At 67.9% G+C, this 15,750-nt stretch overlaps 1 protein-coding gene across 4 annotated transcripts; it reads left to right on the top strand.

Annotated features, from left to right (window-relative positions):
- The first annotated feature begins 8 nt into the window (after nucleotides 1-8).
- AP4M1 (adaptor related protein complex 4 subunit mu 1) lies at nucleotides 9-8,235 on the top strand. 4 transcript variants are annotated; one of them, XM_050933396.1, is made up of 16 exons: nucleotides 9-305; nucleotides 2,441-2,506; nucleotides 2,836-2,930; nucleotides 3,163-3,269; nucleotides 3,391-3,487; nucleotides 3,630-3,740; nucleotides 4,357-4,437; nucleotides 5,239-5,301; nucleotides 5,477-5,543; nucleotides 5,636-5,689; nucleotides 5,766-5,872; nucleotides 6,703-6,794; nucleotides 6,873-6,917; nucleotides 7,042-7,092; nucleotides 7,168-7,285; nucleotides 8,041-8,235. In XM_050933396.1, the coding sequence occupies exons 1-16, from the start codon at nucleotides 128-130 to the stop codon at nucleotides 8,230-8,232; spliced, it is 1,524 nt and encodes a 507-aa protein (XP_050789353.1). In that variant the 5' UTR covers nucleotides 9-127; the 3' UTR covers nucleotides 8,233-8,235. The 4 variants fall into 4 exon arrangements, with proteins under 4 accessions (XP_050789353.1, XP_050789354.1, XP_050789356.1 ...); XM_050933398.1 differs by lacking the exon at nucleotides 9-305 and adding an exon at nucleotides 393-413; XM_050933397.1 differs by lacking the exon at nucleotides 7,042-7,092.
- The last annotated feature ends 7,515 nt before the right edge of the window (nucleotides 8,236-15,750 follow it).

Raw genomic sequence — 15,750 nt, 5'->3', positions numbered from 1 at the left:
GTCCCCGCTAGGGTCCGTCCCGGCCGTTCGCGGCCCGTTGGCTACGGGTCCCCGCTAGGATCCGTCCCAGCCGCTGCCACCCAACACCGCTCCCGACTCTCGCTGCTGCCGCGGCCGCCGCAACCAAATGTGGCGCGAAACTAGAGACTCCCGCCTACCACGTGCCCGCTCCGGGCCAATCAGTGCCCGGCACGTGACCCCCCCCCCTCCCGGGCCGCCAATCGCAGCTCGGACAGAGCCTCGGACGGAGGCCCCGCCCACGCGTCCCCGTCACGTGACAGAGCAGCGGCCCGCGCCGGACCCAGGTTCGTGCGGAAACGGCGGGAGCCCCCCAGCCCCGCCCCCTCTTAAAGGGGCCGCGACCCCTGGGGGGGTCCTGTACCGGGGGCGGGGCCCGGTGGGGGGGAGCCGGGGTAGGTTGGGCAGGGGCGGGGCCCCGGGGCGGGGTCTGAGAGTGGGGGCAGGGGGCGGGGTCACCCAGGGGGAAGGGGCGGGGCACAAGTTTGGGGGCGGGGTATCGGGGGAAGGGGCGGGGCTATGTGATGGGGCGCAGTGTCGGGGGCAGGGGCAGGGCTGTATGTTGGGGGCGGGGTTTTGGGTCGGGGCGGGGCTACGGGATGGAGGCGGGGTCTCGGGGCAGGGGCAGGGCTATAGGTTGGGGGTGGGGTATCGGGGGCAGGGGCGGGTCATCGGGGCAGGGGCGGGGCTATGGAATGGGGGGGTCTTGGGTCTGGGGCGGGGCTACCGGATGGAGGCGGGGTCTCGGGGCAGGGGCAGGGCTATGGAATGGGGCAGGGTCTCGGGTACAGGGGCAGGACTATGGAATGGGGGGGGTCTTGGGTCGGGGGCGGGGCTATGGAATGGGGCAGGGTCTCGGGTACAGGGGCCAAACTATGGAATGGGGGCGGGGTCTTGGGTCAGGGGCGAGGCTACCGGATGGAGGCGGGGTCTCGGGGCAGGGGCAGGGCTATGGAATGGGGGGGTCTTGGGTCAGGGGCGGGGCTATGGAATGGGACAGGTTCTCGGGTACAGGGGCCAGACTATGAAATGGGGCGGGGTCTTGGGTCAGGGGCGGGGCTACCGGATGGAGGCGGGGTCTCAGGGCAGGGGCAGGGCTATAGGTTGGGGGCGGGGTCTTGGGGCAGAGGCAGGGCTATGGAATGGGGGGGTCTTGGGTCAGGGGCGGGGCTATGGAATGGGACAGGGTCTCGGGTACAGGGGCCAAACTATGGAATGGGGGCGGGGTCTTGGGTCAGGGGCGAGGCTACCGGATGGAGGCGGGGTCTCGGGGCAGGGGCAGGGCTATGGAATGGGGCAGGGTCTTGGGGCAGGGGCGGGACTATGGAATGGGGGGGTCTTGGGTCAGAGGTGGGGCTATGGAATGAGGCAGGGTCTCGGGTACAGGGGCCAAACTATGGAATGGGGGCGGGGTCTTGGGTCAGGGGCGAGGCTACCGGATGGAGGCGGGGTCTCGGGGCAGGGGCAGGGCTATGGAATGGGGCAGGGTCTTGGGGCAGGGGCGGGACTATGGAATGGGGGGGGTCTTGGGTCAGGGGCGGGGCTATGGAATGGGACAGGTTCTCGGGTACAGGGGCCAGACTATGAAATGGGGGCGGGGTCTTGGGTCAGGGGCGGGGCTACCGGATGGAGGCGGGGTCTCAGGGCAGGGGCAGGGCTATAGGTTGGGGGCGGGGTCTTGGGGCAGAGGCAGGGCTATGGAATGGGGGCAGGGTCTCGGGGCAGGGGCAGGGCTATAGGTTGGGGTGGGGTATCGGGGGCAGGGGTGGGGTATCGGGGCAGGGGCGGGGCTATGGAATGGGGGGGTCTTGGGTCAGGGGCAAGGCTATGGAATGGGGCAGGGTCTCGGGTACAGGGGCGGGGCTATGGAATGGAGGCGGGGTCTTGGGTCAGGGGCGGGGCTATAGGTTGAGGCGGAGTCTCGGGGCAGGGGCAGGGCTATAGGTTGGGGGTGGGGTATCGGGGGCAGGGGCGGGGCTATGGAATGGGGCAGGGTCTCGGGTACAGGGGCGGGGCTATAGGTTGGGGCGGAGTCTTGGGTCAGGGGCGGGGCTACGGGATGGAGGCGGGGTCTCGGGGCAGGGGCAGGGCTATAGGTTGGGGGTGGGGTATCGGGGTGGGGGCGGGGCTATGGAATGGGGGCGGGGTCTTGAGTACAGGGGCGGGACCATGGAATGGGGGCAGGGTCTTGGATCAGGGGCGGGGTTATAGGTTGGGGGCGGGGTCGTGGGGCAGAGGCAGGGCTATGAGATGGGGCAGGGTGTCAGGGAAAAGGCAGGGCTATGGGATGGGGTGCTGCTGAAGGGAGTGAGGTCTCAGGGGCGGGGCCCCAGGGGCAGGGGCGGGGCTACAGGTTCAGGGGCGGGGCCTGGCCCCAGTTCGGGGGCAGTGTCCTGCTCACTCTCCTCCCCTTCCCCTGCAGGCCCAGTGATGCTGTCGCAGATTTTCATTCTCTCCTCCAAGGGAGACAGACTCGTCCACAAGGACTGTATCCTGCCCCTCCGGAGCCCCCCGTGTCCCCCTCCACCCCCCCGGGCTTCTCCGTGTGCCACCCCTGCAGCCCCCCACGTGGCTCCTGACATACCCCCTCAGCCCCCCCGTGCCGCCCCCACCAACTTCTCCCCAAGGGCTGTATCCTGACCCCCTCCAAGTTCCACTAAACCATCCCCCCAGGCCAGGGGTCATACCCCCCCTCTCCTCAGGGGACACTGCCCCCCCCACCCTCTGGGAGCCTCCTCCCCCAGAGACGTCCCGCCGAGCACCCTGCCCCGGTAGTGTCACTGCCGGGGGGGTCATTTCTCCTTAACCCACCCCCAGTCCGCAGCGAGGCCGGCGGGGGCAGCACCGATCTGGTGGACACTTTCTATAGGAAGATCACGGCCCTGCCCAGGGACCAGGCGCCCGTGTTCATGGTACCAGGGGGAGAGGAGCTGGAACGGCACCACGGGGGGGGGGGGGTTGAGGGTCTCTCTGGTAACAGGGGAGGGGGTGTTGCTAGGGGGATTTCTCTATGGTAACAGCAGCGGGGAGCATCTCACAGATCGCTATGGGAACAGGTGAAGGGTCTTTGGGGAAGTGGGGGCATGTCCCTGGTGGAGAAGGGGGGGTCTAACTCTGCTTGTGTTCCCCCTCCTCGCGATGCAGGCGCACGAGGGGCTGCACTTCGTCCACGTGCGACACGCTGGCCTCTACTTCGTGGCCACGACGGGGCACGATGTCTCCCCTTTCACCATCATCGAGTTCCTCAACCGGTGAGGCGGGGGAGTGGGGGAAGGGATAAGCCGCAGCCCCCGGGGGGGGGACCTGGTGCAGGGCCTGGGGGGCAGCAGCCAGCCACGCCCTCACCCCCCCCGTCTCCCTCCCTTCCCGCAGGCTGGTGACGCTGATCTGCGATTACTGCGGCTCCCTCAGCGAGAAAACCGTCAGCCTCAACTTCGCCCTCATCTACGAGCTGCTGGACGAGATGCTGGTGTGTGTGTGGGGGGTGGGGGGACTTCCCTCGGTCAGACACCCCAGCTGGGGCACCACTGGGGGGAAGCTCGCAGCACTCCCCCCCTTGCTGCTCGTGGGGGTGGAGCCGGGCCCTCCCCCTCACTCTGTGCCCCCCCCAGGACTACGGCTACGTGCAGACCACGGCGCCGGATGTGCTGCGCAACTTCATCCAGATGGAGCCCGTGCTCAGCAAAGCCTTCAGCCTGCTGGACCTGGGCAGCGTCGGCCTGGTAAGCTTCCCCCCTCCGGGTCCCCTGCCCCACCCCGGGGCCCCCCAGGACTGGGCAGCGTTGGCCTGGTGAGCCCAGCCCCGAATCCCCCCCTTCAGGTCCCCTTTCCCCCCCCAGTGACGCCCTGGTGTGGGTGGCATCGGCCTGGTGAGCCCAGCCTCGCATCACACACCCCCCAACATCCCCTGCCCCCCCACTGTCCCCCAGGACTGGGCGGCGTCGGCCTGGTGAGCCCAGCCTCGCATCACACACCCCCCGGCTCCCCTGCCTTCCCACTGCCCCCCAGGACTGGGCAGCGTCGGCCTGGTGAGAACAGTCCCTGAATCCCCGTGTCCCTTCCCCCCCAGTGCCCCCGTGGGCCTGGGCAGTAGCAGCCTGGTGAGACCAGTCCCCGAATCCCTGCCCCCCATGTCCCCGCCCACCCCCAGTACCCCCCAGGTTTGGTGAGCATGGCCCCCAAATCCCCCCCGCCGACTGAAGGTCTCCCTGCTAGGGACGGTGTTACCCTGAGGGGTCAGGCCATGGGGCACCTGGTGCCCCTGACACCCCCAGGGCCTCTCCTGCCCCAGGGCTCCCTGCTGGGGCCCTGCTCTGACCCTGCCCCCTTCGGTTTCAGTTTGGAGCAGAGACGCAGCAAAGCAAAGTGGCTCCGAGCTCGGCCGCCAGCCGCCCTGTGCTACCCCCTTGTGGGGACCAGGTGAGACACCCCCCGAGCCCCCCAGCAGAGAGCTCTGCCCCTGCCTCCCGGTGTCAAAGGGTCCCCAGGCCTCAAACTGCTCCCCACCAAGCCAGGCAGGACTCTGGGGAGCCCCCTCTCCCTTGGGGCCGACTGTCTGCAGGGCAGGAAGCTCCCACGGCTTCACCTCCTGGGTCTCTCCTTGGAGCATTCAGCATCCTCTGCCCCTCCGTGCGCTTCCCACAGCGAGCCCACCCCAGCGGGGTCCTGGGGGGGCCACAGGGTCCGGCCCCCCCACTGCGCAGTCAGACGTGACTCTCAGCCAGCCAGTAACACAGCAGGTTTGTTAGTATCACGGCGTAGGGCAGAGCTCGTTAGCGCAGCAATCAGTGACTTTCAGCCAAATCCCCCTTGTGGGGAGGGGAGCCCAGAGCCAGGGCTGGTCCCCTCCCGGGCCCCCAGCCGGCCGAGACCGACTCGCTTCCAGCTGCCAGGTCCCTGCCCGGCCCGTTACTCCTCTTCCGTCCTGGGCCCAGCGTCACCTGGTGGCATCCCCCTCCAGGGTCTCAGCTTACAAAGGGGGGGCAGCTGGAGCAGCCCCCGACAAGTCACACCCCTTAGACACTGGTGCAATACGAGGGAAACTGAGGCACACAGCATTCATGTGAAACAGTAAGATTCACACAGGCTCACATACAACACAACAAGGGAAAATCCCCACTACGTCACACCAGTCCCTCCGTGGGGCACAGGGGCACATGGATCCACCGTCCCCGCCCTGCCCGCAGCCCTCACCCGCTGCCCAACCATCTCTCCCTGCAGGGCGCCCGGAATGAGGTGTTTCTGGACGTGGTGGAGAGGCTGACGGTCGTCATCACGGCCAACGTGAGTCAGGGGCGGGATGGGGAGGGGTCCGGCGCCAGAGTCCTGGGCCCCAGCACGCAATCCCCTGCCCGTGACAGACCCACAGGCTCTTAGCAGGGCCCCAGCCCCCCGGGAAAAGCTGCTACAGGCTGGTTCAGTATCGGGGACTCACCCCCATCCCCTCCTTCCCGCCCAGGGCACCCCCATGAAGGCCGACATCCAGGGAGAAATCCGCCTGAAGAGCTACCTGCCCAGCTGCTCCGGTGCGTAACCTCTGCAGCCCCAGCCCTGACGTGGGCCCGCCCCACGGGGCTGTGGGGCAGCTCGCCCGTGACACTCTCCCCTCTCCCTGCAGAGCTGCGCATCGGGCTGACGGAGGAGTTCTGCGTGGGGAAGTCGGAGCTGCGAGGTGAGTGGGCGGGCGGGCGCTGGTCTCCGCTCCGCCTAGCGGGGTGCCCTGGCTCTGACCCCCCCTCTCTCGGCAGGCTACGGCACCGCCGTCCGCGCCGACCAGTGCGCCTTCCACAGCTCCGTCAAGCTGGACGAGTTCGAGAGCAGCCGCATCCTCAAGGTCACCCCCAGCCCGGGGGAGGTGAGCCCTGGGGCCTGCCCTGACTCCCACTGCAGCCGGGCGCCAAGGGCAGGGACCGGGGGAGGCGAACCCCACAGCCTGCGCCCGGGGCAGGGACCGGGGGAGGCAAACCCCACAGCGTGCGGCCGGGGCAGGGACCGGGGGAGGCAAACCCCACAGCCTGCACCCGTTGTTGCCCCGTCACCCAGTTCTGGGAGATCCCTTTGTAGCTCTCCCCAGCCTGCCTGGGACTGAACTATCCTGAGCAGTTTTGTATCATCTGCAGATGTTGCCACCTCACTCTTCACCCTTTCTCCAGATGGTTTATGACTCAGTTGAATAGGACGGGGCCCGGCACAGACCCCTGGGGGCACCACAATTTCCCTCTCTCCACGCTGAAAACTGCCCATTTGTTCCTACCCTTTGTTTCCTGTCTGTTACCCAGTTACTGATCCAGGAGGGGACCTCCCCTCCTGTCCCATCACAGCTGACTTTGCCTAAGAGCCTTAGGGGAGGGGGCTGGGCAAAGGCTTTCTGGAAATCGAAATACCCTCTATACACTGGGTCCCCCTTGTCTACATGCTTATTGACCTCCTCAAAGGCAGGTTAACCCTTACAGCATGGGGGCAGGGACCGGGGGAGGCAAACCCCACAGCGTGCGGCCGGGCGCCAGGGGCAGGGACCGGGGGAGGCAAACCCCACAGCCTGCACCCGGGGCAGGGACCGGGGGGGTGAACCCCACAGCCTGCAGCTGGGCACCCGGGGCAGCAAACCCCCCAGCCTGTGGCCGGGCGCCTGGGGTAGGGACGAGGGGGCAAGCCCAGGGCCTGACCCCGCTCTGCTCTCCCCAGCTCCTGGTGATGCAGTACCAGCTGTCAGACGACATCCCCTTGGCCCTGCCCTTCCACCTCTTCCCCACACTGGAGCGGGATCCCACGGGCCGGTGAGTGAGGGGGGCAGCGGGGAGCACAACGCCCCTCGGCCCAGCCCCTCAGCCCTCACCCTTCCCATCTCCCCACAGGCTCCGCATTTACCTCAAGCTCCGCTGTGATCTGGCTCCCAAAAGGTAAGAGCCCAGGGAGCTGGGAGGCTCCTTGGGGTGGGACGGCCCCTCCCCACCCAGCAGGCTCCTAGGTTGTGGGGAGACACTGCAACCCCAGCCCCAGTTCACCACTTTCTCTTCCCTCCAGCCAGGCCCTGAACGTGCAAGTCCAGCTGCCGGTGCCGAAGGGGGTCGTCAGGTGGGTCTCCCCTCGAGTACCAGGGGCTGGATCTGGTGCCGCGACTCCCACCCCTGACTCTCTCCTCTCCCCCAGCCTCTCCCAGGAGCTGAGCAGCCCCGAGCAGACGGCCGAGCTGCAGCCCAGCCTCAAGGCCATTCGCTGGGTGATCCCGCGCGTCCAGGGGGGCTCCCAGCTCTCCGCCCTCTTCAAGGTAAAGCTGACCTGGGGCATGGAGGGGTGGGGCAGCCCCTGCTGCGGGTGGGGGGCCACACCCCTGTGCTGGGGAGGGGTGGGGCAGGGGGCCACACCGCTGTGCTGGGGCAGGGGGCCACAGCCCTGTGCTGGGGAGAGGAAGGAGAGCCCCTGCTGCAGGTGGGGGGACATATCCCTGTGCTGGGGAAGGGGGTGCACCCCTGTGCTGGGGAGGAGAGGGGTGGGGAAGGGGGGCACACCGCTGTACTCGGGAGGGCAGATGAGGGGCAGGGGGGCACACACGTGTGCTGGAGAGGGTAGGAGTGGGGAAGAGAGGCACATCCCTGTACTCAGGAGGGAAGACAAGGGGTAAGGGGGCACATACGTGTGCTGGGGAGGAGAGGGGTGGGGAAGGCGGGCACACCCCGGTACTCGGGAGGGCAGACGAGGGGCAGGGGGACACACGTGTGCTGGGGAGGGGAGGGGTGGGGAAGGCGGGCACACCCCGGTACTCGGGAGGGCAGACAATGGGCAGAGGGACACATGTGTGCTGGGGAGGGGTGGGGCAAGGGGGCACACCCCTGTGTTCAGGAGGGGAGGGGGCCCCTGCCCTTTGGAAGAAGCACGGGCTGTAGGGGCAGGGGTGCAAAGGAGCAGGCTGAGGCTCTCCCATCTATGCTGGGGTATGAGGGGTGACAACTCCACCCCTCAGAAGGGGGGAGCGCTGTGCCATGCTGTACCCCAGACTATAACCCCCCGACTCTCTCCCTGCAGCTGGAGATCCCAGGGCTGAGCAGCTCCTCGCTGCTGGAAGTGGGGCCTGTGAACATGTCCTTCGAGCTGCCCATGCACACCTGCTCCGGCCTGCAGATCCGCTTCCTGCGCTTCACGGCCCCGCAGCCTGGGCTGCCCCACTGCTGGGTGCGCTACGTATCACACAGCGACTCCTACGTCATCCGCCTCTGAGCCCTGCCCCACCGCTGAGTGCGCTACGTGTCACACAGCGACTCCTACGTCATCCCCCTGAGCCCAGCCCGGCCCCACAGCTGGGTGCGCTACGTGTCACACAGCGACTCCTACGTCATCCGCCTCTGAGCCCGGCCCGGCCCCACTGCTGGGTGCGCTACGAGTCACACAGCGACTCCTACGTCATCCGCCTCTGAGCCCAGCCCGGCCCCACCGCTGGGTGCGCTACGTGTCACACAGCGACTCCCACGTCATCCGCCTCTGAGCCCGGCCCCACCGCTGGGTGCGCTACGTGTCACACAGCGACTCCTATGTCATCCCCCTCTGAGCCCAGCCCAGCCCCACCGCTGGGTGCGCTACGTGTCACACAGCGACTCCCACGTCATCCGCCTCTGAGCCCGGCCCCACCGCTGGGTGCGCTACGTGTCACACAGCGACTCCTACGTCATCTGCCTCTGAGCCCGGCCCCACCACTGGGTGCGCTACGTGTCACACAGCGACTCCTACGTCATCTGCCTCTGAGCCCAGCCCGGCCCCACCGCTGGGTGCGCTACATGTCACACAGCGACTCCTACGTCATCCCCCTCTGAGCCCAGCCGGGCCCCACCGCTGGGTGCGCTACGTGTCACACAGCGACTCCTACGTCATCCCCCTCTGAGCCCAGCCCGGCCCCACCGCTGGGTGCGCTACGTGTCACACAGCGACTCCCACGTCATCCGCCTCTGAGCCCGGCCCCACCGCTGGGTGCGCTACGTGTCACACAGCGACTCCTATGTCATCCCCCTCTGAGCCCAGCCCAGCCCCACCGCTGGGTGCGCTACGTGTCACACAGCGACTCCTACGTCATCCGCCTCTGAGCCCAGCCCGGCCCCACCGCTGGGTGCGCTACGTGTCACACAGCGACTCCTACGTCATCCCCCTCTGAGCCCAGCCCGGCCCCACCGCTGGGTGCACTACGTGTCACACAGCGACTCCTACGTCATCCCCCTCTGAGCCCGGCCCCACCGCTGGGTGCGCTACGTGTCACACAGCGACTCCTACGTCATCCGCCTCTGAGCCCAGCGCGGTCCCACCGCTGGGTGCGCTACGTGTCACACAGCGACTCCTACGTCATCCGCCTCTGAGCCCAGCGCGGTCCCACCGCTGGGTGCGCTACGTGTCACACAGCGACTCCTATGTCATCCCCCTCTGAGCCCAGCCCGGCCCCACCGCTGGGTGCGCTACGTGTCACACAGCGACTCCTACGTCATCTGCCTCTGAGCCCAGCCCGGCTGCACCGCTGGGTGCGCTACGTGTCACACAGCGACTCCTACGTCATCCCCCTCTGAGCCCAGCCCGGCCCCACCGCTGGGTGCGCTACGTGTCACACAGCGACTCCTACGTCATCCGCCTCTGAGCCCAGCGCGGTCCCACCGCTGGGTGCGCTACGTGTCACACAGCGACTCCTACGTCATCCCCCTCTGAGCCCTGCCCCACCGCTGGGTGCGCTACGTGTCACACAGCGACTCCTACGTCATCCGCCTCTGAGCCCAGCCCAGCCCCACCGCTGGGTGCGCTACGTGTCACACAGCGACTCCTACGTCATCCGCCTCTGAGCCCAGCCCGGCCCCACCGCTGGGTGCGCTACGTGTCACACAGCGACTCCTACGTCATCCGCCTCTGAGCCCAGCCCGGCCCCACCGCTGGGTGCGCTACGTGTCACACAGCGACTCCTACCTCATCCCCTCCTGAGCCCAGCCCGGCCCCACCGCTGGGTGCACTACGTGTCACACAGCGACTCCTACGTCATCCCCCTCTGAGCCCAGCCCGGCCCCACCGCTGGGTGCGCTACGTGTCACACAGCGACTCCTACGTCATCCCCCTCTGAGCCCAGCCCAGCCCCACCGCTGGGTGCGCTACGTGTCACACAGCGACTCCTACGTCATCCGCCTCTGAGCCCGGCCCCACCGCTGGGTGCGCTACGTGTCACACAGCGACTCCTACGTCATCCGCCTCTGAGCCCAGCCCGGCCCCACCGCTGGGTGCACTACGTGTCACGCGGCAACTCCTACGTCATCCGCCTCTGAGCCCGGCCCCACCGCTGGGTGCGCTACGTGTCACACAGCGACTCCTACGTCATCCGCCTCTGAGCCCGGCCCGGCCCCACCGCTGGGTGCGCTACGTGTCACACAGCGACTCCTACGTCATCCGCCTCTGAGCCCGGCCCGGCCCCACCGCTGGGTGCGCTACGGGTCACACAGCGACTCCTACGTCATCCGCCTCTGAGCCCAGCCCCACCACTGGGTGCGCTACGTGTCACACAGCGACTCCTACGTCATCCGCCTCTGAGCCCAGCCCCACCGCTGGGTGCGCTACGTGTCACACAGCGACACCTACGTCATCCCCTCCTGAGCCCAGCCCGGCCCCACCGCTGGGTGCGCTACGTGTCACACAGCAACTCCTACGTCATCCTCCTCTGAGCCCAGCCTGGTCCCACCGCTGGGTGCGCTACGTGTCACACAGCGACTCCTACGTCATCTGCCTCTGAGCCCAGCCCGGCCCCACCGCTGGGTGCGCTACGTGTCACACAGCGACTCCTACGTCATCCCCCTCTGAGCCCAGCCCAGCCCCACCGCTGGGTGCGCTACGTGTCACACAGCGACTCCTACGTCATCCCCCTCTGAGCCCAGCCCCACCGCTGGGTGCGCTACGTGTCACACAGCGACTCCTACGTCATCCCCCTCTGAGCCCAGCCCCACCGCTGGGTGCGCTACGTGTCACACAGCGACTCCTACGTCATCCACCTCTGAGCCCAGCCCGGCCCCACCGCTGGGTGCGCTACGTGTCACACAGCGACTCCTACGTCATCCGCCTCTAAGCCCGGCCCAGCCCCACCGCTGGGTGCGCTACGTGTCACACAGCGACTCCTACGTCATCCCCCTCTGAGCCCAGCCGCACCGCTGGGTGCGCTACGTGTCACACAGCGACTCCTACGTCATCCTCCTCTGAGCCCAGCCCGGCCTCACCGCTGGGTGCGCTACGTGTCACACAGCGACTCCTACGTCATCTGCCTCTGAGCCCAGCCCAGCCCCACCGCTGGGTGCGCTACGTGTCACACAGCGACTCCTACGTCATCCGCCTCTGAGCCCGGCCCCACCGCTGGGTGCACTACATGTCACACAGCGATTCCTACGTCATCCCTCTCTGAGCCCGGCCCGGTCCCACCGCTGGGTGCGCTACGTGTCACACAGCGACTCCTACGTCATCCGCCTCTGAGCCCAGCCCGGCCCCACCGCTGGGTGCGCTACGTGTCACACAGCGACTCCTACGTCATCCCCCTCTGAGCCCAGCCCGGCCCCACCGCTGGGTGCGCTACATGTCACACAGCGACTCCTACGTCATCCCCCTGAGCCCGGCCCAGCCCCACTGCTGGGTGCGCTACGTGTCACACAGCGACTCCTACGTCATCCGCCTCTGAGCCCAGCCCGGCCCCACCGCTGGGTGCGCTACGTGTCACACAGCGACTCCTACGTCATCCCCCTCTGAGCCCAGCCCGGCCCCACCGCTGGGTGCGCTACGTGTCACACAGCGACTCCTACGTCATCCGCCTCTGAGCCCAGCCCGGCCCCACCGCTGGGTGCGCTACGTGTCACACAGCGACTCCTACGTCATCCCCCTCTGAGCCCAGCCCGGCCCCACCGCTGGGTGCGCTACGTGTCACACAGCGACTCCTACGTCATCCGCCTCTGAGCCCAGCCCGGCCCCACCGCTGGGTGCGCTACGTGTCACACAGCGACTCCTACGTCATCCCCCTCTGAGCCCAGCCCGGCCCCACCGCTGGGTGCACTACGTGTCACGCGGCAACTCCTACGTCATCCGCCTCTGAGCCCGGCCACACTGCTGGGTGCGCTACGTGTCACACAGCGACTCCTACGTCATCCCCCTCTGAGCCCGGCCCAGCCCCACCGCTGGGTGCGCTACGTGTCACACAGCGACTCCTACGTCATCCGCCTCTGAGCCCAGCCCAGCCCCACCGCTGGGTGCGCTACGTGTCACACAGCGACTCCTACGTCATCCCCCTCTGAGCCCAGCCCGGTCCCACCGCTGGGTGCGCTACGTGTCACACAGCGACTCCTACGTCATCCGCCTCTGAGCCCAGCCCCACCGCTGGGTGCGCTACGTGTCACACAGCGACTCCTACGTCATCCGCCTCTGAGCCCAGCCCCACCGCTGGGTGCACTACGTGTCACACAGCGACTCCTACGTCATCCGCCTCTGAGCCCAGCCCCACCGCTGGGTGCGCTACGTGTCACACAGCGACTCCTACGTCATCCCCCTGAGCCCAGCCCGGCCCCACAGCTGGGTGCGCTACGTGTCACACAGCGACTCCTACGTCATCCCCCTCTGAGCCCAGCCCGGCCCCACCGCTGGGTGCGCTACGTGTCACACAGCGACTCCTACGTCATCCCCCTGAGCCCAGCCCGGCCCCACAGCTGGGTGCGCTACGTGTCACACAGCGACACCTACGTCATCCCCTCCTGAGCCCAGCCCGGCCCCACCGCTGGGTGCGCTACGTGTCACACAGCAACTCCTACGTCATCCGCCTCTGAGCCCAGACCAGCCCCACCGCTGGGTGCGCTACATGTCACACAGCGACTCCTACGTCATCCCCCTCTGAGCCCGGCCCCACCGCTGGGTGCGCTACGTGTCACACAGCAACTCCTACGTCATCCGCCTCTGAGCCCAGCCCGGCCCCACCGCTGGGTGCGCTACGTGTCACACAGCGACTCCTACGTCATCCCCCTCTGAGCCCAGCCCGGCCCCACCGCTGGGTGCGCTACGTGTCACACAGCGACTCCTACGTCATCCGCCTCTGAGCCCGGCCCCACCGCTGGGTGCGCTACATGTCACACAGCGACTCCTACGTCATCCCCCTCTGAGCCCGGCCCCACCGCTGGGTGCGCTACGTGTCACACAGCAACTCCTACGTCATCCGCCTCTGAGCCCAGCCCGGCCCCACCGCTGGGTGCGCTACGTGTCACACAGCGACTCCTACGTCATCCCCCTCTGAGCCCAGCCCGGCCCCACCGCTGGGTGCGCTACGTGTCACACAGCGACTCCTACGTCATCCGCCTCTGAGCCCGGCCCCACCGCTGGGTGCGCTACATGTCACACAGCGACTCCTACGTCATCCCCCTGAGCCCAGCCCAGCCCCACCGCTGGGTGCGCTACGTGTCACACAGCGACTCCTACGTCATCCGCCTCTGAGCCCGGCTGCACCGCTGGGTGCGCTACGTGTCACACAGCGACTCCTACGTCATCCCGCTCTGAGCCCCTGCCCCACCGCTGGGTGCGCTACGTGTCACACAGCGACTCCTACGTCATCCGCCTCTGAGCCCAGCCCGTTCCACCGCTGGGTGCGCTACGTGTCACACAGCGACTCCCACGTCATCCCCCTCTGAGCCCAGCCCGGCTGCACCGCTGGGTGCGCTACGTGTCACACAGCGACTCCTACGTCATCCCCCTCTGAGCCCGGCCCGGTCCCCACCGCTGGGTGCGCTACGTGTCACACAGCGACTCCTACGTCATCCGCCTCTGAGCCCAGCCCCACTGCTGGGTGCGCTACGTATCACACAGCGACTCCTACGGCATCCGCCTCTGAGCCCAGCCCGGCCCCACCGCTGGGTGCGCTACGTGTCACACAGCGACTCCTACGTCATCCCCCTCTGAGCCCAGCCCGGCCCCACCGCTGGGTGCGCTACGTGTCACACAGCGACTCCTACGTCATCCCCCTCTGAGCCCAGCCCGGCCCCACCGCTGGGTGCGCTACGTGTCACACAGCGACTCCTACGTCATCCCCCTGAGCCCAGCCCGGCCCCACAGCTGGGTGCGCTACGTGTCACACAGCGACTCCTACGTCATCCCCCTCTGAGCCCAGCCCGGCCCCACCGCTGGGTGCGCTACGTGTCACACAGCGACTCCTACGTCATCCCCCTGAGCCCAGCCCGGCCCCACAGCTGGGTGCGCTACGTGTCACACAGCGACTCCTACGTCATCCCCTCCTGAGCCCAGCCCGGCCCCACCGCTGGGTGCGCTACGTGTCACACAGCAACTCCTACGTCATCCGCCTCTGAGCCCAGACCAGCCCCACCGCTGGGTGCGCTACATGTCACACAGCGACTCCTACGTCATCCCCCTCTGAGCCCGGCCCCACCGCTGGGTGCGCTACGTGTCACACAGCGACTCCTACGTCATCCGCCTCTGAGCCCAGCCCAGCCCCACCGCTGGGTGCGCTACGTGTCACACAGCGACTCCTACGTCATCCGCCTCTGAGCCCGGCTGCACCGCTGGGTGCGCTACGTGTCACACAGCGACTCCTACGTCATCCCGCTCTGAGCCCTGCCCCACCGCTGGGTGCGCTACGTGTCACACAGCGACTCCTACGTCATCCGCCTCTGAGCCCAGCCCGGTTCCACCGCTGGGTGCGCTACGTGTCACACAGCGACTCCCACGTCATCCCCCTCTGAGCCCAGCCCGGCTGCACCGCTGGGTGCGCTACGTGTCACACAGCGACTCCTACGTCATCCCCCTCTGAGCCCGGCCCGGTCCCACCGCTGGGTGCGCTACGTGTCACACAGCGACTCCTACGTCATCCGCCTCTGAGCCCAGCCCCACTGCTGGGTGCGCTACGTATCACACAGCGACTCCTACGGCATCCGCCTCTGAGCCCAGCCCGGCCCCACCGCTGGGTGCGCTACGTGTCACACAGCGACTCCTACGTCATCCCCCTCTGAGCCCAGCCCGGCCCCACCGCTGGGTGCGCTACGTGTCACACAGCGACTCCTACGTCATCCCCCTCTGAGCCCAGCCCGGCCCCACCGCTGGGTGCGCTACGTGTCACACAGCGACTCCTACGTCATCCCCCTCTGAGCCCAGCCCGGCCCCACCGCTGGGTGCGCTACGTGTCACACAGCGACTCCCACGTCATCCGCCTCTGAGCCCAGCCCAGCCCCACCGCTGGGTGCGCTACGTGTCACACAGCGACACCTACGTCATCCGCCTCTGAGCCCAGCCCCACCGCTGGGTGCGCTACGTGTCACACAGCGACTCCTACGTCATCCGCCTCTGAGCCCAGCCCAGCCCCACCACTGGGTGCGCTACGTGTCACACAGCGACTCCTACGTCATCCCCCTCTGAGCCCAGCCCGGCCCCACCGCTGGGTGCGCTACGTGTCACACAGCGACTCCTACGTCATCCGCCTCTGAGCCCGGCCCCACCGCTGGGTGCGCTACGTGTCACACAGCGACTCCTACGTCATCCGCCTCTGAGCCCAGCCTGGCCCCACCGCTGGGTGCGCTACGTGTCACACAGCGACTCCTACGTCATCCGCCTCTGAGCCCAGCCCCACCGCTGGGTGCGCTACGTGTCACACAGCGACTCCTACGTCATCCGCCTCTGAGCCCGGCCCCACCGCTGGGTGCGCTACGTGTCACACAGCGACTCCTACGTCATCCCCCTGAGCCCAGCCCGGCCCCACAG

Source organism: Gopherus flavomarginatus, chromosome 23, assembly GCF_025201925.1.
Source record: "Gopherus flavomarginatus isolate rGopFla2 chromosome 23, rGopFla2.mat.asm, whole genome shotgun sequence".
NCBI classification, from domain to species: domain Eukaryota; kingdom Metazoa; phylum Chordata; order Testudines; family Testudinidae; genus Gopherus; species Gopherus flavomarginatus.
This window is presented reverse-complemented; position numbering and strand designations above follow the sequence as displayed.